Source organism: Scyliorhinus torazame, chromosome 2, assembly GCF_047496885.1.
Source record: "Scyliorhinus torazame isolate Kashiwa2021f chromosome 2, sScyTor2.1, whole genome shotgun sequence".
Classification (NCBI taxonomy): Eukaryota; Metazoa; Chordata; class Chondrichthyes; order Carcharhiniformes; family Scyliorhinidae; genus Scyliorhinus; species Scyliorhinus torazame.
This window is the reverse complement of record NC_092708.1, coordinates 288,677,714-288,697,764: the sequence shown is the minus strand read 5'-3', so window position 1 is coordinate 288,697,764 and position 20,051 is coordinate 288,677,714. Positions and strand designations below refer to the sequence as shown.

Genomic DNA, 20,051 nt, shown 5'->3' with positions numbered 1-20,051 from the left:
TCAGTCGGCCAACCCTTTCTCTGGGTACCCTCTTGCTTTTATGTACGTGTAAAAAGCCTTGGGATTTTCCTTAACCCTATTTGCCAATGGCTTTTCGTGACCCCTTCTAGCACTCCTGACTCTGTGCTCAAGTTCCTTCCTACTTTCCTTATATTCCACACAGGCTTCATTTGTTCCCAGCCTTCTAGCCGTGACAAATGCCTCCCTTTTCTTTTTGACGAGCTCTACAATATCTCTCGTTATCCAAGGTTCCCGAAATTTGCCATATTTATCCTTCTTCCGCACAGGAACATGCCGGTCCTGAATTCCTTTCAACTGACATTTGAAAGCGTCCCACACGTCAGATGTTGATTTACCCTCAAACATCTGCACCCAATCTAGGTTCTTCAGTTCCTGCCTAATGTTGTTATAATTAGCCTTCCCCCAATTTAGCACATTCACCCTAGGACCACTCTTAACCTTGTCCACCAGCACTTTAAAACGTTCCCGAAAGCTCCCCTTCTGAAACTTCTACCACCTGGCCGGGTTCATTTCCCAAGACCAGGTCCAGTACAGCCCCTTCCCTAGTTGGACTATCTATATATTGTTTTAAAAAGCCCTCCTGGATGCTCCTCACAAACTCTGCCCCACCCAAGCCCCTCTCACTAAGTGAGTCCCAGTCAATATTGGGGAAGTTAAAGTATCCAATATTGATTATATTATTGAATGCTGAAGTAGGCCTGAACATAAGAACATAAGAACTAGGAGCAGGAGTAGGCCATCTGGCCCCTCGAGCCTGCTCCACCATTCAATGAGATCATGGCTGATCTTTTGTGGACTCAGCTCCACTTTCCGGCCCGAACACCATAACCCTTAATCCCTTTATTCTTCAAAAGACTATCTATCTTTATCTTAAAAACATTTAATGAAGGAGCCTCTACTGCTTCACTGGGCAAGGAATTCCATAGATTCACAACCCTTTGGGTGAAGAAGTTCCTCCTAAACTCAGTCCTAAATCTACTTCCCCTTATTTTGAGGCTATGCCCCCTAGTTCTGCTTTCACCCGCCAGTGGAAACAACCTGCCCGCATCTATCCTATCTATTCCCTTCATAATCTTATATGTTTCTATAAGATCCCCCCTCATCCTTCTAAATTCCAACGAGTACAGTCCCAATCTACTCAACCTCTCCTCGTAATCCAACCCCTTCAGCTCTGGGATTAACCTAGTGAATCTCCTCTGCACAACCTCCAGTGCCAGTACGTCCTTTCTCAAGTAAGGAGACCAAAACTGAACACAATACTCCAGGTGTGGCCTCACTAACACCTTATACAATTGCAGCAGAACCTCCCTAGTCTTAAACTCCATCCCTCTAGCAATGAAGAACAAAATTCCATTTGCCTTCTTAATCACCTGTTGCACCTGAAAACCAACTCATGCACTAGCACACCCAGGTCTCTCTGCACAGCAGCATGTTTTAATATTTTATCATTTAAATAATAATCCCTTTTGCTGTTATTCCTACCAAAATGGATAACCTCACATTTGTCAACATTGTATTCCATCTGCCAGACCCTAGCCCATTCACTTAGCCTATCCAAATCCCTCTGCAGACTTCCAGTATCCTCTGCACTTTTTGCTTTACCACTTATCTTAGTGTCGTCTGCAAACTTGGACACATTGCCCTTGGTCCCCAACTCCAAATCATCTATGTAAATTGTGAACAGTTGTGGGCCCAACACTGATCCCTGAGGGACACCACTAGCTACTGATTGCCAACCAGAGAAACACCCATTAATCCCCACTCTTTGCTTTCTATTAATTAACCAATCCTCTATCCATGCTGCTACTTTACCCTTAATGCCATGCATCTTTATCTTATGCAACAACCTTTTGTGTGGCACCTTGTCAAAGGCTTTCTGGAAATCCAGATATACCACATCCATTGGCTCCCCGTTATCTACCGCACTGTTAATGTCCTCAAAAAATTCCACTAAATTAGTTAGGCACGACCTGCCCTTTATGAGCCCATGCTGCGTCTGTCCAATGGGACAATTTCCATCCAGATGCCTCGCTATTTCTTCCTTGATGATAGATTCCAGCATCTTCCCTACTACCGAAGTTAAGCTCACTGGCCTATAATTACCCGCTTTCTGCCTACCTCCTTTTTTAAACAGTGGTGTCACGTTTGCTAATTTCCAATCCGCCAGGACCACCCCAGAGTCTAGTGAATTTTGGTAAATTATCACTAGTGCATTTGCAATTTCCCTAGCCATCTCTTTTAGCACTCTGGGATGCATTCCATCAGGGCCAGGAGACTTGTCTACCTTTAGCCCCATTAGCTTGCCCATCACTACCTCCTTGGTGATATCAATCCTCTCAAGGTCCTCACCTGTCATAGCCTCATTTCCATCAGTCACTGGCATGTTATTTGTGTCTTCCACTGTGAAGACTGACCCAAAAAACCTGTTCAGTTCCTCAGCCATTTCCTCATCTCCCATTATTAAATCTCCCTTCTCATCCTCTAAAGGACCAATATTTACCTTAGCCACTCTTTTTTGTTTTATGTATTTGTAGAAACTTTTACTATCTGTTTTTATATTCTGAGCAAGTTTACTCTCATAATCTATCTTACTCTTCTTTATAGCTTTTTTAGTAGCTTTCTGTTGCCCCCTAAAGATTTCCCAGTCCTCTAGTCTCCCACTGATCTTTGCTACTTTGTATGTTTTTTCCTGACCAAATGCTGTTCCTAATTCATGTGTTTGTATGTTTCATCAGGGAGACAAATGTCACAGTCCACATTATGGTCATAACACCCTCTATCAGCATACAGACATATGATATAAGAGAAGTAAGCCATATGGCCCCCTGGAGCCTGCTCCGCCATCCAATAAGATCATGGCTAATATATTTCCATTCCAAGTTCCTCATTCAAAATTCAATAATTTTGCTGGCACCACCTTCTGAAGAGGAGAATAACAAAGTCACAGAACCCTCAGAGAAAGTATTTCCCCTCATCTCAGTCCTAGAGGGCAAGCACTCATTTTAAAATAGTGCACCTGATTTCTGGATTCATGCATACAAGAGGAGATATCCTTTCCACATCTCGATCCAGGATTTTATACACTTCAATCAATTCATTCCTCACTCTTCTAAATGGAAACAACCCCGTCTATCCAACCTTTCCTTATTCCATGAATCAATCTAGTGAACCTCCTCTGGACTACCTTTCCAACTTGCACCTTTCCAAATTGCACACATTATTCGAGGTGTGGTTTCACCAATGCTCTGTATAGCTGAAGCATAACATCCTTACTTTTATGTTAAATTCTTTTCATAATAAAGCATAGCAATCCATTAGCCTTCTTCATTATGTGCTGTAAATGCATAGTAGCTTTTTATGACTCGTACACTAGAAACCCCGAGATCCCTCTGCACAATGGAATTCTTTTTTTTTTTTTAATGTAAATTTAGAGTACCTAATTCATTTTTTCCAATTATGGGGCAATTTAGAGCGACCAATCCACCTACCTTGCACATCTTTGGGTTGTGGGGGCGAAACCCACGGAAACACGGGGAGAATGTGCAAACTCCACACGGACTGTGAACCCAGAGCCGGGACTAATCATTTGGTGAATTCAGAAGAATTATAAATGTTTTCAGTCTTGAATGTAAACCCTAATGTGCTCCTGTTTAGAGGTTTGTTAAGTTTTTGGATGTTAAAAGAACAGCATCCAGGTTATTTAGTGTTGTATTCTTTGGGGGCTGTATTTGATTTACTGGTTGCTAAGATATTCACTGTTTGTTTTGAAAAGGTTAACTTGAGTTCATAGAATAAACATTGTTTTGTTTTAAAAAACCACTGGTCCATTTTCTGCTGTACCACACCTGTAGAGTAAGCCGTGTGCTCCCCATACCACAATCTATTAAGCGTTGTGGGTCAGGTGAACTCCATGATACACTTTGGGACTCTCTAAACCCTGGCCCATAACTAGGGTTTTCACATTCACACACATCTTCTACCTCCTCAAAGAGCCGGCTCATCCTCGCCCTTGTAAGGTGCGTTCTGTACACGACCTTCAGCTGTATCAGCCACAACTTCGCACACAAGGTGGAGGCATTCACCCTCATGAGCAACTCACACCAGAATCCCCCCCTCCATACCCTCTCCCAACTCTTCCTCCCACTTTGCCTTGATCCCTTCTAGCGGCGCCTTCTCCTCCACCAAAATAGCCCCGTAAACCACCGATACTACCCCTTTCTCCATTCCTCCTGTCATCAGCACCAACTCCAGCAATGTGGAAGCCAGCTCTACTGGGAAGCTCTGTATCTCCTTTCTGGCAAAGTCTCGAACCTGTATGTATCTAAATATTTCCCCCTGCTCCAGCCCATACTTCACTCGCAGCTCCTTCAAAAACGACCCCCAAGAAATAAATCTTTCAGTGTCCTAATTCCTTTCTCCTCCCATCTCCGAAAATTTCCATCCCACTTCCCTGGCTCAAATCTATGGTTCCACTGAATCAGCATTTCCCTTGACCCTGCCCCCAACCCGAAGTGCTGTCGAAACTGCCTCCAAATTCTCAGCAAAGCTATTACGACCGGACTCCCTGAGTATCTCCCTGGGGCCGTCAGGAGCGGCACTGTCGCTAGCGCCTTCAATCCGAACCCCCTACTCAAACTCTCCTCCATTCGGACCCATTGGGAGTCAACCCCTCTGACCCAGCTCCGTACCTTCTCCACATTTGCTGCCCTGTAATAATACATCAGGTTGGGAAGACCCAAACCGCCTGCCTGCCTTCCTCTCTGTAGTAGCACCTTTTTAATTCTGGCCACCTTCCCTCCCCATATGAACAAGGTAATCATCCCTTCAATCTCTCTAAAAAATGCCTTTGGCAGGAAAATCGGCAGGCATTGAAAAATAAACAGGAATTGCAGCAGCACATTCGTTTTAACCGCCTGTACCCGACAGAGGGAGACCATCCCACCTTGCCAGATCAGCTTTCACCCTCCCCACCAAACTAGAAATGTGGTACCTACGGAGCCCCGCCCAATCTCGAGCAACCTGCTCGAGGAACGTCTGTCCGTGTGGAGTTTGCGCACATTCTCCTCATGTCTCGCCCCAATCCCAATAAATTCGTAGCCAAAATGGATTGGCCACTCAAAATTTCCCCTTAATTGGAAAAACATTATTGTGTACTGTAAATTATAAAAGAAAAATACGATTTCCCTTTCATGAAAGCATGTTGACTTTGTTTAAATCCATTAATATTTTCGAGGTGTCCTGTTATCTCATCCTTTATAATAGACTCTAGCATTTTCTCTACTAATGTTAGGCTAATCAGTCTGAAATGCCCTGCTTTCTCTCTCCCTCCTTTATTAAATAGCGAGGTTGCATTTGTCACCCTCCAATCTGCCAGGACTGTTCCAGAATCTACATAATTTTGGAAGTGCTTCCACAATTTTCACGTATTAATACCCTGGGATGTAGATCATCAGGCTCTGGGGATTTATCGACTTTCAGTCCCATTAATTTCTCTAACACTATTTTACGAATAATACTAATTTTCAGAGGAGCACCTTCACTCATATGTCCAGTCTCCGACAATCAGAAGATTTGGCCCATTATGTTTCAGTCAGATCATTTTTCTAAACTCCAATGGATATAGGCTATAGCAGCTCAACCTTAGATCATAAGACAAACCTTTCATACTTGCAATTGACTCAATTTAGTTTCTCTGAACTGCCTCCAATAAGGATACTAAATTGTATAATGTATTATGGGTGAGGTCGCAAATGCCCTGTACTGTTGTTGCAAGACTTCCGTACTTTTATACCCCTACCTCCTTGCCATAAAGATCAACATTGCATTTGCCTTCCTACTTACTTGCTATACCTGCATGCTAACCATTTATGATTCATTTATGTGGTCACCCAGACACCTCTACATGGCTGCAGTCTCTCTCAACTTAAATAATATTCCACTTTCCAATTTTTCCTGTCAAAGTGGACAACCTGATATTTTACCACATTATACTCCATCTTCCAATTTTATCCTGCTCATTTAAACCATCTATCTGGCTTTTAGGACTTGTTGTGTCTTCCTCACAACTTGCTTCCCTACCTATTTTGCAGCATCAGTAAATTTGAAAACAATATACTCTATCCCTTCATCCACGTCATTCATATAAATTGTGTAGTTGAGTTCCCAGCACAGATGCCATCAGTTACAGTTTGCCAATCTGAAAATTACCCATTTATTCCAACTTTCTGTTTCCTAAATGTTCGCCAATCCTCAATCCATGCTAACATATTACTCATAACACCAGTAGCTCTCATCCTGTGAATCTTTGTTCTGTGGCACATTATCAAATTAATGTCTTTTGGAAATTCAAATGCATTACATCTACTGTTTCCCCTTTAACCATCCTGCTTGTTACATCCTCAAAATAAATTTGTGAATGCAATTTCCATGCATAAAACCATGTTATCTATCACTAATTGCATTATGATTTTCTAAATGTCCTGTGACTACTTCCTTCATAATGCACTCCAGCATTTTCCCAATGACTGATGTTTCTATATTCTATAGATTGTAAACTAAAGTCTATCATCTGGGTCTATTGTTTCCTATTTTCTGTCTGCTCCTTTCTTACAGTTGTTACCTTTGTTGTTTTCCAATCCACTGGGATCTTTTCAGAATTGCTGGAATTTACATACCGTTAAGAGTGGAAATTGTTCTATACACCAGCAAGATCAAGTTACAAGAGATACATTTCAGCCCAAATTAAAAATTGTATTACATGCATAATACCTTATAGTAGATGCAGCTTTATGTGATTATATCAAAGTGGTAATCTGCATAAATATCTTATATAATTAAACTAAAAGTTTAATTTGCGACATAGTGAACATTGTCATGTGAGGGTACCTTTCAGACATGGATGTTTAAGCAATATACCTTTAAGAAAACAGTGATGTCAGAGAGTGGGTGGAGCTGAGGTCAGGTCAGCCATTTTGCAGTTTCGTTTTGCAGTTTTTGTTTTGCAGTTTAAAAATAGCTTGAGTGTGTCTGTGTGTTTCCAGAGAGCTGCAAGTTTAAAAAAACAGCTTGTGTGTGTCTGTGTTTGCAGTGAGCTGTGATGTCTGCCATAAAAGACCATCTCTGGATCATTTGGGTGATTTAAACTTATAATAGTGAAGCCTTTAACCTGATGTGGTTTTGTTTAAAGGTGTTAAGTCTCTTGGAAGTTTGAAGGAATATTTTAAGGAATTATTTACTGTTGCAATATTTTCTGAGTTATCTTTGAAGTAAGGGGTGTTAAGAGATCCAATGTTTATTTAAGATGTTAAGTTGAGTTCATGGACCAAACAGTGTTTTGTGTTTAAAAACCCACATGTTCATAATTGTAAGCACACACCTAGGGAAAAGGCCGTGTGCTAGGAAAAGCAACAAATCCATTAAAGGGAGAGGTTGGTTGAACTCCATGATACATTTTGGGGTTCTGAAAACGCCTCGCCCATAACAACATCTTCAACTGTAGCCAGAAAATCATCTGTTTCAATTACATATTCTAATTCTAACTATACAGCCATGAAAGACTCTTAGAACGATACAGTGCAGTACAGGCCCTTCGGCCCACGATGTTGCACCGACATGGGAAGTCAAAAAACAAAAGCCATCTAAACTACACTATGCCATTATCATCCATATGCTTATCCAATAAACTTTTAAATGCCCTCAATGTTGGCGTGTTCACTACTGTTGCAGGTGGGGCATTCCACGGCCTCACCACTCTTTGCGTAAAGAACCTACCTCTGATCTCTGTCCTATATCTATTACCCCTCAGTTTAAGGCTATGTCCCCTCGTGCTAGCCATTTCCATCCGCGGGAGAAGGCTCTCACTGTCCACCCTATTTAACCCCCTGATCATTTTGTATGCCTCTATTAAGTCTCCTCTTAACCTTCTTCTCTCCAACGAAAAAAACCTCAAGTCCATCAGCCTTTCCTCATAAGATTTTCCCTCCATACCAGGTAACATCCTGGTAAATCTCCTCTGCACCCGCTCCAAAGCTTCCACGTCCTTCCTATAATGCGGTGACCAGAACTATACGCAATACTCCAAATGCGGCCGTACCAGAGTTTTGTACAGCTGCAACATGACCTCATGACTCCGGAACTCAATCCCTCTACCAATAGAGGCCAACACTCCATAGGCCTTCTTCACAACCCTATCAACCTGGGTGGCAACTTTCAGGGATCTATGTACATGGACACCGAGATCCCTCTGCTCATCCACACTTCCAAGAACTTTACCATTAGCCAAATATTCCACATTCCTGTTATTCCTTCCAGAGTGAATCACCTCACACTTCTCTACATTAAACTCCATTTGCCACCTCTCAGCCCAGCTCTGCAGTTTATCTTTGTCCCTCTGTAACCTGCTACATCCTTCCGCACTGTCGACAACACCACCGACTTTAGTGTCGTCTGCAAATTTACTCACACACCCTTCTGCGCCCTCCTCTAGGTCGTTGATAAAAATGACAAACAGCAACGGCCCCAGAACAGATCCTTGTGGTACGCCACTTGTAACTGAACTCCATTCTGAACATTTCCCATGAACCACCACCCTCTGTCTTCTTTCAGCTAGCCAATTTCTGATCCACATCTCTATATCATACTCAATCCCCAGCCTCCGTATTTTCTGCAATAGCCTACCGTGGGGAACCTTATCAAACACTTTACTGAAATCCATATACACAACATCAACTGCTCTACCCTCGTCTACCTGTTCAGTCACCTTCTCAAAGAACTCGATAAGGTTTGTGAGGCATGACCTACCCTTCACAAAGCCATGCTGACTATCCCTAATCATATTATTCCTATCTAGATGATGATAAATCTTGTCTCTTATAATCCCCCCCAAGACTTTACCCACTACAGACGTGAGGCTCACCGGTCTATAGTTGCCGGGGTTGTCTCTACCCCCCTTCTTGAACAAAGGGACCACATTTGCTATCCTCCAGTTCTCTGGCACTATTCCTGTAGCCAATGATGACATAAAAATCAAAGCCAAAGGCCCAGCAATGTCTTCCCTGGCTTCCCAGAGAATCCTAGGATAAATCCCATCAGGCCCCGGGGACTTATCTATTTTCAGCCTGTCCAGAATTGCCAACACCTCTTCCCTACGTACCTCAATGCCATCTATTCTAATAGCCTGGGTCTCAGCATTCTCCTCCACAACATTCTCTTTTTCCTGAGTGAATACTGACGAAAAATATTTGTTTAGTATCTCGCCTATCTCTTCAGACTCCACACACAACTTCCCATCCCTGTCCTTGACTGGCCCTACTCTTACCCTAGTCATTCTTTTATTCCTGACATACCTATAGAAAGCTTTTGGGTTTTCCTTGATCCTACCTGCCAAATACTTCTCATGTCCCCTCCTTGCTCGTCTTAGCTCTCTCTTTAGATCCTTCCTCGCTACCTTGTAACTATCCATCGCCCCAACTGAAACTTCACTCCTCATCTTCACATAGGCCTCCTTCTTCCACTTAACAAGAGATTCCACTTCTTTGGTAAACCACGGTTCCCTCGCTCTACGCCTTCCTCCCTGCCTGACCGGTACATACTTATCAAGAACACGCAGTAGCTGTTCCTTAAACCAGCTCCACATATCCAGTGTGCCCAACACTTGCAGCCTACTTCTCCAACCTATCCCCCCCCCCCCCAAGTCATGTCTAATGGCATCATAATTGCCCTTCCCCCAGCTATAACTCTTGCCCCGCGGGGTATACTTATCCCTTTCCATCACTAACGTAAACGTCACCGAATTGTGGTCACTGTCCCCAAAGTGCTCACCTACCTCCAAATCTAACACCTGGCCTGGTTCATTACCCAAAACCAAATCCAATGTGGCCTCTCTTCTTGTTGGCCTGTCAACATATTGTTTCAGGAAACCCTCCTGCACACATTGTACAAAAAACGACCCATCTAATATACTCGAGCTATATCTTTTCCAGTCAATATTTGGAAAGTTAAAGTCTCCCATAATAACTACCCTGTTACTTTCGCTCTTATCCAGAATCATCTTCGCCATCCTTTCCTCTACATCCCTAGAACTATTTGGAGGCCTATAGAAAACTCCCAACAGGGTGACCTCTCCTTTCCTGTTTCTAACCTCAGCCCATACTACCTCGGAAGAAGAGTCCCCATCTAGCATCCTCTCCGCCACCGTAATACTGTTTTTGACTAGCAGCGCCACACCTCCCCCTCTTTTGCCTCCTTCTCTGAGCTTACTAAAACACCTAAACCCCGGAACCTGCAACAGCTATTCCTGTCCCTGCTCTATCTATGTCTCCGAAATGGCCACAACATCGAAGTCCCAGGTATCAACCCATGCTGCCGGTTCCCCTACCTTATTTCGTATACTCCTGGCATTGAAGTAGACACACTTCAAACCACCTACCTGAACACTGGCCCCCTCCTGCGAAGTCAATTCTGTGCTCTTGACCTCTATACTCTCAATAACTCGTACCCTAAAACTACAATCCAGGTTCCCATGCCCCTGCTGCATTAGTTTAAACCCCCACCAAAGAGCACTAACAAATCTCCCCCCCAGGATATTTGTGCCCCTCAGGTTCAGATGTAGACCATCCTGTCTGTAGAGGTCCCACCTTCCCCAGAAAGAGCCCCAGTTATCCAGAAATCTGAATCCCTCCCGCCTGCACCATCCCTGTAGCCACGTGTTTAATTGCTCTCTCTCCCTATTCCTCATCTCATTATCACGTGGCACGGGCAACAACCCAGAGATAACAACTCTGTTTGTTCTCGTTCTGAGCTTCCATCCTAGCTCCCTGAAAGCCTGCCTGACATCCTTGTCCCCTTTCCTACCTATGTCGTTAGTGCCAATGTGGACCACGACTTGGGGCTGCTCCCCCTCCCCCTTAAGGACCCGGAAAACACGATCCGAGACATCACGTACCCTTGCACCTGGGAGGCAACATACCAAACGCGAGTCTCTCTCGCTCCCACAAAATCTCCTATCTGTGCCCCAAAGCTGACTCTTAAAGCTTCTATTTTCATGGAGTTCGTGATTACCGACCAAGTGCACTGAATGTACTACTATGGAAACACAATCACATATGTCTTTAAGAGTCCAAATTATTTTAATTACAAACAGATCTTGGACCCATTTAAATTTTAACAAATCAGGTCCACAGAAAATTAGCCGCGCTACAAGAAATGCCCTTAAAAAATTTAGGAGTTACAGCTAATTAGTTTCCAAATGGCAATTTTAAAAGACAAATTTAAATACCAGCATAAAGGAAAGAGACATTTCTGGTTTAAACCATTATGTTTTGTTACTTCTTTAGTCTGAGGTGGAAAAACAAAACGACTTAGGTCAGAACAAAGCATCAGTTCCTGAGCTAAGATAATTTTACCTTGGCAATTTGGGTTACTGCATTAGTACTCAAAGCTGCACTAGCAATGTCTTCAAGTTTACTTCGTGAAATTGCTGAGATGAAGTTAAAGTAATAGGACTCGTAAAGCTGGTTCCGAAGATCCTAGAAAAAAGATTTCATACAATTTAAAATCAGTGTTCAATCATAGGAAATAAATTGAAAATTGACACACACTAAGATAAAATTATCAAAGTCATAATATTTTACAGACCAGAAACCATAAAAGCCACATCTGTTACCTAAAAATGTGTTAATTACCTGGCAAACCCGGTCAACATTTTCTTCTGTTGGCATGACAAAATATATTGCTGGAACATCTGGAATAGGATCTCGATCAGAGTGCAATAGTCTGAAAAATTCAACTGTAATTTAAACTCAAAGCAAATACTGCACTATATGTGTTAAATATATCATAGCTTCTAATAATACAAGTACCGCATAATCAAATTTTTTTTGTACAAAACATTTCATAAATATGTTTTAAAATTTAAGTTTATGGTTTGTTTTCTGACAACTTGTATTTATAATACGCATTAAACATTGTAAAATGGCCTAGGTGCATGACAGAGCCACTCCCTTGCCCACCCTGCCCTCTCGCCATAACCTAACCTACACACCCCTGGACACTAAGGGGCGAGTTAGTAGGCCAATCCATCTAACCTGCACATTTTTGGACTGTGGGAGGAAACTGAAGGAAACCCACGCAGATCATGGGGAGATTGTGCAAACTCCACACAGACAGGCCGAAATGGAACCTGGATCTCTGGCGCTGTGACACAGCAGTGCCACCATGCCACCAATGGATGAGAATTTCAGCAAAAAGAGTTGAGGCAGGATCGATGTGAAGCAATTTTATGGAGGTGGAATGATGGAGAGGGAACAGAATTTGTGGTGGGTACCAAAGTTCCAGGTTTCCCAATATTTAGAAGTAAAATTATGTTTATTCGGTATCAGATGGCAGACAAGCCGTATGACAAATTAGAGACAGTGGAAGTCTCCAAGGAGGCAGTGGTGGGATGGAGTTGAATTCATAGGTATACATGCAAATAATATTGTCAAATGGAAATGAGGAATAGAAGGAGGCCAAAGATAGATCATTGTGGAACTAATGTAAGTGGGGAACGGGAAGCCATTTGCCATGATTCTCCAAATGAGATTAGATAAGAATGGGGCCAAACTAAGACGATTTCATCAAGCTGGAAAATGGAGGAGAGACTTATTTTTTTTTTTTTTTTTATAAATGTTTTATTGAAAATTTTTTCCCAAACAACAATTTTTCCCCTCTTACAAAGCAAACGCAACAATAACAATACAGAAATTTTAAACAATACAAAAGTAACAAAACCCCTTTATCTTTGACCTAAACTAAACCCCCCCTTCCCCCCCCCCCCCCGCCTCCCCCTGGGTTGCTGCTGCTGGTCATCTGTCTTCCCTCTAACGTTCCCCTAGGTAGTCGAGAAATGGCTGCCACCGCCTGGTGAACCCTTGAGCCGATCCTCTCAGGGCAAACTTTATCTGCTCCAGTTTAATGAACCCCGCCATATCATTTACCCAGGCCTCCAGTCCGGGGGGTTTTGCCTCCTTCCACATGAGTAGGATCCTGCGCCGGGCTACTAGGGACGCAAAGGCCACAACGTCGGCCTCTTTCGCCTCCTGCACTCCCGACTCTTCCGCAACTCCAAATAGAGCTAACCCCCAGCCTGGTTTGACCCGGGCCTTCACCACCCGCGAAATCACTCCCGTCACTCCCTTCCAATACCCTTCCAGTGCCGGGCATGCCCAAAACATATGTGCGTGGTTTGCCGGGCTCCCGCCACACCTCCCACATTTGTCCTCCACTCCAAAGAACCTGCTCAATCTTGCTCCCGTTATGTGTGCTCTATGTAGCACCTTAAATTGAATCAGGCTAAGCCTGGCGCATGAGGAAGAGGAATTTACCCTGCTTAGGGCATCAGCCCACATACCCTCCTCTATCTCCTCCCCTAGTTCTTCTTCCCACTTTCCTTTTAGTTCGCCCACCGACTCCTCCCCCTCTTCCCTCATCTCTCGGTAAATCTCTGACACCTTGCCCTCTCCGACCCACACCCCTGAAAGCACCCTGTCCTGTATCCCCTGTGTCGGGAGCAATGGAAATTCCCTCACCTGTTGTCTAGTAAATGCCCTCACCTGCATATATCTCAAGAAATTTCCCCGGGGCAACTTATACTTTTCCTCCAATGCTCCCAAGCTCGCAAAAGTCCCATCTATAAATAAATCTCCCACCCTCCTAATTCCCAACTGGAACCAGCTCTGAAATCCTCCATCCATTCTTCCTGGGGCGAACCTATGGTTGTTCCTGATTGGGGACCCCACCAGGGCTCCCCGCACCCCTCTCTGTCGCCTCCACTGTCCCCAGATATTCAATGTTGCCGCCACCACCGGGTTCGTGGTAAACTTTTTAGGTGAGATCGGTAGCGGCGCCGTCACCAGCGCCTCTAAACTCGTCCCTTTACAGGACTTTCTCTCCAGTCTTTCCCACGCCGCTCCCTCACCCTCCATCATCCATTTACGTATCATTGCCACATTGGCGGCCCAATAGTAATCGCCCAAGTTCGGTAGTGCCAATCCTCCTCTGTCCCTACTACGCTGAAGGAACCCCCTCCTTACTCTCGGAACTTTCCCTGCCCACACGAAGCTCGTGATGCTCCTGTCTATTTTATTAAAAAAGGTCTTAGTGATTAGTATAGGGAGACATTGAAATACAAATAAGAACCTCGGGAGGACCATCATCTTAATTGCTTGCACCCTGCCCGCCAGCGATAGAGGCTGCATGTCACACCTCTTGAAGTCCTCCTACATTTGTTCTACCAACCGTGTCAGATTAAGTCTGTGCAAGGTTCCCCAGCTCCTAGCGATCTGAATCCCCAGGTATCGGAAGTTTCTTTCCACTTTCCTTAGAGGCAAGCCTTCTATCTCTCTACTCTGGTCCCCTGGATGTATCACAAATAATTCACTCTTCCCCATGTTTAGCCTATACCCCGAGAAATCCCCGAACCCCCTCAAAATTCGCATAACCTCTATCATTCCCCCCGCTGGGTCCGACACGTATAACAATAGGTCATCCGCATATAACGAGACTCTGTGTTCTTCTCCCCCTCTAATCGCCCCTCTCCATTTCCTGGAGTCTCTCAACGCCATGGCCAGAGGTTCAATTGCCAACGCGAACAACAATGGAGACAGCGGGCATCCCTGTCTTGTTCCCCTATATAGTCGGAAATACTCCGATCTATGTCGACCTGGGAGGAGAGACTTATGATCAACTGTATGGAAAGCTGTAGTTAGGTCGATGTAACGACAAGGCGTCAATGAATGTTTTATCCTGCTCAGTCACGAAGAAAGTAAGGTTTGTTTTAGTACTGTAATAAAAGCAAAATACTGCGAATGCTGGAAATCGGAAAGAAAAACAGAAAGCGCGGGAAAATCTCAGCAGGCCTGGTTACATCTGAGAGAGAGAAACAGAGTTAACATTTTAAGTTCAACTGGACTCTTTTTTTGGAACTGAAAGATGGTAGAAATGTGAAAAGTTTTATGCTGTTAAAAGGTGAGAGGGGAGTAGGGACGGAGATAGGTTAGAAGGGGCCTGGGATAGGTTAGATGGTGGGAGAGGTTAAATAACAAATATGTTATGGAAAAAAAGGCAAAAGGAGTGGTAATGGTTGTGGTAAAGAAAGAAGCAATGGCCCAAAGTGAGTGATAATGGCAGAATGAACAGCTCTGTCTGGAAGCAAAAGCATGAACAAGATGCAGACTGGCACTTGGCAAAAAATAATGAATCACAATGGAGCACAGAGCTCCTGGTCTGAAGTTGGTGAATTCAATGTTGCGACTCATAGACAGTAAAAGATACCTGATCAGAAGATGAGGTGCTGTTCCTCAAACTAACGCTGAGCTTCACCAGAACACTGTAGCCCAGCAAGAACCAAAGTGTGAGCATGACAGTAAGGTAGGGATTCAAAATGGCAAGGAAGGTCAGAGTCATGCTTATAGGCTGGGCGGAGGTGTTCTGCAAGGCAGTCACCCAGTCCATGCTTGCTCTCTCCAATGTAGAAGAGACCACATTGTCAGCAGCAAATACAGTACACTAAAATTAAAGAATTACAAGTAAATCGTTGCTTCACCTGACAAGAACAGCACTACGATACCAATGTCAGGGTTAGATCAGAGATAACAGAGTGAATCTAATTCAGGCAGACACAGGTTAAAGTGAAGGGAGCAGAGAAATTAAGACATCACTGTCACACCACCAGTCCTCAATCGAAAGATCAAGAGCAGTTAAGAGGCCAGAAGGAAAAGCCCAAGTGGAGGGAGAATACAGGTGAAAGGGTCCGCTGGGAGAGCTCCTGCCTAAAGAAGTGAATAGGGAGGCAAAGGCAAAAATCAAATTGAAGTTCTACAGTACCTTTTCAGTAACGTGGCTGAACTGAAAACTTTTCAAACATGGAGTTGTGAGAATGATGCGTGTGGATTTGGACAATGCGTTCAAGCACTATAGTGAAGAAAGGGAGGCTAAAAATGTGACAGTAGTTTACAGGTAGAGAGGGGTCAAACCTGAGTGTTAACAGCAAATTTAAAGGCAGATGATAGTAGCAGGGGATGGCAGGGGTAGTGCAAGGAGGTACTTCAAAGTTTTTCACTGTTCCCTCTTCTCAGTTACTATGTCAGCTGACAATGCCAGCTCCCAGTAAAGGAAGCGGAGTAGTGAAGTTTGGTTGAAATAGGATTGAGGGAACAAGAGGTTAATCCCACGGACATGGCAAGGTCAGAGTGAACAGTGTGGGAGATGGGATAAGATCTGGAGAAAGACGCAAGTTTGGAACTAGAGCAACTAGCTAACTGATTAACATTTGTTGCATCTATATGATGTAATCAAGAAACTTTCTTGAAGAATTGCTCGAGACACTTGTTAAAGTTGGCCAAATATAAAAAAAGGTATCCAACAACTAGACGGAGCTCATGGACAGGACTGACTCAAAAATACAACCCCCATTTTTTGTATGTGTTGCAGCTTCTTAACAAAACAAAAACATGTTCTGATTATGCATCAAATTAGAATGAGAACCAGTTTGATATAAACAGATTTTTGAGATTGTTAAATCTCTGGAATCATCATGTAGAACTATACAAACATTTAAGCAGATTTTTAAATTGCTGAGATGAATGTAACTATTAATTCTGTTTGCTAAACAAATAGGTATAACAAGGGCTCTTGATGTAGTTTAGGTTTATTAAAGCATTACCAAATGGAAAGGAATTTAGGATATGCTATACTCTGTTATTGGATCACATGCCCATAATGTTCTAGTTTACACGATAGAAGTACAAGGTTAAATTCATCTTACAAGTGCAAAGTGATGCCCATGTCTCTCAACTCTTTCACAGTCAACAATGGTGAAATGATGTCCTGACCAAATCGATCATAAATCAGAATCTGTACAAGGAATAGTTATATTAGAAAAAGAAGATTTGATGCTTACATACAAATTATAGAATGCTCACATAGCACTTCATTAATGTTAACAGCAATTTCAAAAAGTGTATAAGCTTAAAATAGAGACCTTCAAGAGTTGTCAGCTGATACGTCAATACATTACAAATACAGCTAGTCTGCCCTTTATCCATAAATTTGAAAATCAAACACATCCAAATACTGCACCTTTTTTTTAACCTCACTGACGTTTAGCCCATCTATTTGTTTTCAGCACTGTGGGGCCCTGCAGGGATCAGTGTTGGGGCCATTGCTGTTTGCGATTTACATAAATGATTTAAACATGAATGCAAGGGAATTAATCAGTAAGTTCATGGATGATACGAAAATTGGTGGGTGATTAACAGTGAGTAGGATAACCTTCAATTACAGGCGGATGTGCACGTACACCCATCCCTTAAGGTAGCAGGGCAGGTAGATAGACAGTGGTAAGAAGGCATATGGTATACTTGCCTTTATTAATTGAGGCATAGAATTAAAGAGCAGGGAGATTATTCTGGAACTGTATAAAATGTTGGTCTGGCCACAGCTAGAGTATTGTGTGCAGTTCTGGAATCCACATTCTAGGAGGGATGTGATAGCACTGGAAAAGGTGCAGAGGATGTTGCCTGGGCTGGAGAGTTTTAGCTATGAAGAGAGTTTGGATAGACTGGGGTTGTTTTCCTTGGAGCAGAGGACTTGAGGGGGTCATGTTAAGATGTATACAATTATGAGGGGCATAGATAGAGCAGACAGGAAGAAACTTTTCCCTTTGGTAGATGTATCATTGACCAGGGGACATAGATTTAAAGTAAGGGACAGGAGGTTCAGAGGGGACGTAAATAAAACGTTTTCCCCCAAAGTGTGGTGGGATGGAACTCACTGCCTGAAAGGGTGGTGGAGGCAGAGACCCTCATAACATTTAAGAGGTTTTTAGATGTGCACTTGCAATGCCAAGGCAAAAAAAGCTATGAGCCAAGTGCTGGAAAATGGGATTAGAATACTTAAGTAGCAGTTTTTGACTGCAGAACTTTATGATTCTATCACGTTTTATCTTATGATTTTTGTGGTAAACATGCCAAAAATAAACTTATTACAAGTACCCTGAATTTATTATTACTTTGCGCACGTGAACTGGGAGACAGCCTGGGTGAGGCAGCCAGAGTGGGATTCAAAGTTGGTCATTTGGAGCAGTATGATAATTCAGTGCAGACTGGAAGGAGGTGCTTTTTCCCTTTTTATTTTGTTTTCTTTCTTCTTGCTTTGTAACTGTTAATCTGCAAGGAGAGATCCAGAGAGCATCCTGGGAAGGTAAGTGATATAAATACCTGCAGAGATAAGTGAAGCTAAGAGTTTAATAAATTTTCTAAACTAATTTAATTGGTGATAGAAACGTCGGTCAGTGGGGCTAAATGCTGCAACTGCGAGATGTGGGAGATCTGTGATGCTTCCAGCATTTGGACGACTACATCTGCAGGAAGTGTACCCAATTGCAGCTCCTCACAGATCGCATGGATCGGTTCGAGCAGCAGTTGGATGCATTTAGGAGCAATAAGGTGGCGGAAAGCATCATAGATTGGAGTTTTAGTGATGTGGTGACACCCACGGTGCAGGCAGACAGATAGGTGACCGCTAGAAGGGGCAGGCAATCAGTGCAGGTGACTGCCTGCCCCTCTCTAACAAGTATACCGTTTTGGATATAGAACATAGAACGATACAGCGCAGTACAGGCCCTTCGGCCCACGATGTTGCACCGAAACAAAAGCCATCTAACCTACACTATGCCATTATCATCCATATGTTCATCCAATAAACTTTTAAATGCCCTCAATGTTGGCGAGTTCACTACTTGTTGAGGGGGGTGGCCTATCAGCGGATACAAGCAGCAGCAGCCAGAGCAGTGGCACCACAGCTGGCTCTGTTGTTCAGCAGGGAGGGACAAAGAGCACTAGAGCAATAGTTATAGGAGACTCTATTGTTAGGGGTACCGATAGGAGATTCTCTGGACATGAAAGAGACTCCAGGATGGCTTGTTGCCTCCCTGGTGCCAGGGTCCAAAAGGGGCACCTTGGAGGGCTCATACAGCGAGGCAATATGAGGTGTGGTCACAATGTCGGGGGTTTACTAGGCCTCCTGACGGCCAACGGGAGATAGAGGAACAAATATGTAGGCAGATTTTGGCATGGTGTAAAAGTAACAGGCTTGTTGTGGTGGGTGATTTTAACTTCCCCTATATTGACTGGGACTCACTTAGTGCTAGGTGCGTGGATGGGGCAGAGTTTGTAAGGAGCAGCCAGGAGGGCTTCTTGAAAGAGTATGTAGATCGTCCAGCTAGGGAAGGGGCCGTACTCAACCTGGTATTGGGGAATGAGACCATCCAGATGGTCGATGTTTCAATAGGGGAGCAGTTCAGGAACAGTGACCACAATTCAGTAGGATTTAAGATACTGATGGATAAAGATAAGTGCAGTCGTCAGGTGAAGGTGTTAAATTGGGGTAAGGCTAATTACAACAATATTTGTCAGGAACTGAAGAATGTAGATTTGAGGCAAATGTTTCAGGGCAAATCAACATCTGGCGGGAGGCTTTAAGTGTAAGTTGATAGGAATTCAGGACCGGCACGTTCCTGTAAGGGTGAAGGAGAAGTGTGGCAAGTTTCTGGAACCTTGGAATACAAGAGTTATTGTCAGCCTAGTCAAAGAGCAAAAGGAAGCATTTGTCAAGGCTAAGAGGCTGGGAACACACCGAACAAGTGTGGAATACCAGGAAAGTAGAAAGAAACTTAAGCAAATGAGGGCATTTAAAAGTTTATTAGATAAACATATGGATGATAATGGCATAGTGTAGGTTAGATGGCTTTTGTTTCGGTGCAACATCGTGGGCCGAAGGGCCTGTACTGCGCTGTATTGTTCTATGTAAGGAGGCAGGAGGGCTAAAAGGGGTCATGAAAAGTAATTTGCCAGCAGGATTAAGGAAAATCCCAAGGCTTTTTATGCATATATAAAGAGCAAGAGGGTAGCCAGGGAGAGGGTTGGCCCACTCAAGGACAGGGGAGGGAATCTATGTGTGGAGCCAGAGGAAATGCGCGATGTATTAAATGAGTA

The 20,051-nt window shown here is 43.5% G+C and overlaps 1 protein-coding gene across 6 annotated transcripts in view; it reads right to left on the bottom strand.

Annotated features, from left to right (window-relative positions):
* scfd1 (sec1 family domain containing 1) overlaps nt 1-20,051 on the bottom strand; it is a 568,533-nt gene that overhangs the window by 464,125 nt on the left and 84,357 nt on the right. For 5 of the 6 annotated variants that reach the window (XM_072488067.1, XM_072488091.1, XM_072488100.1 and 2 more), the window contains exons 3-5: nt 16,823-16,911; nt 11,703-11,793; nt 11,424-11,546 (exon numbers count right to left, since the gene is read on the bottom strand). In XM_072488067.1, the coding sequence (XP_072344168.1) occupies nt 11,424-11,546; nt 11,703-11,793; nt 16,823-16,911 (303 nt within the window). Of the gene's footprint in view, nt 1-11,423; nt 11,547-11,702; nt 11,807-16,822; nt 16,912-20,051 lie in introns of those variants that run through there. The other variant, XM_072488110.1, reaches the window with a different exon arrangement.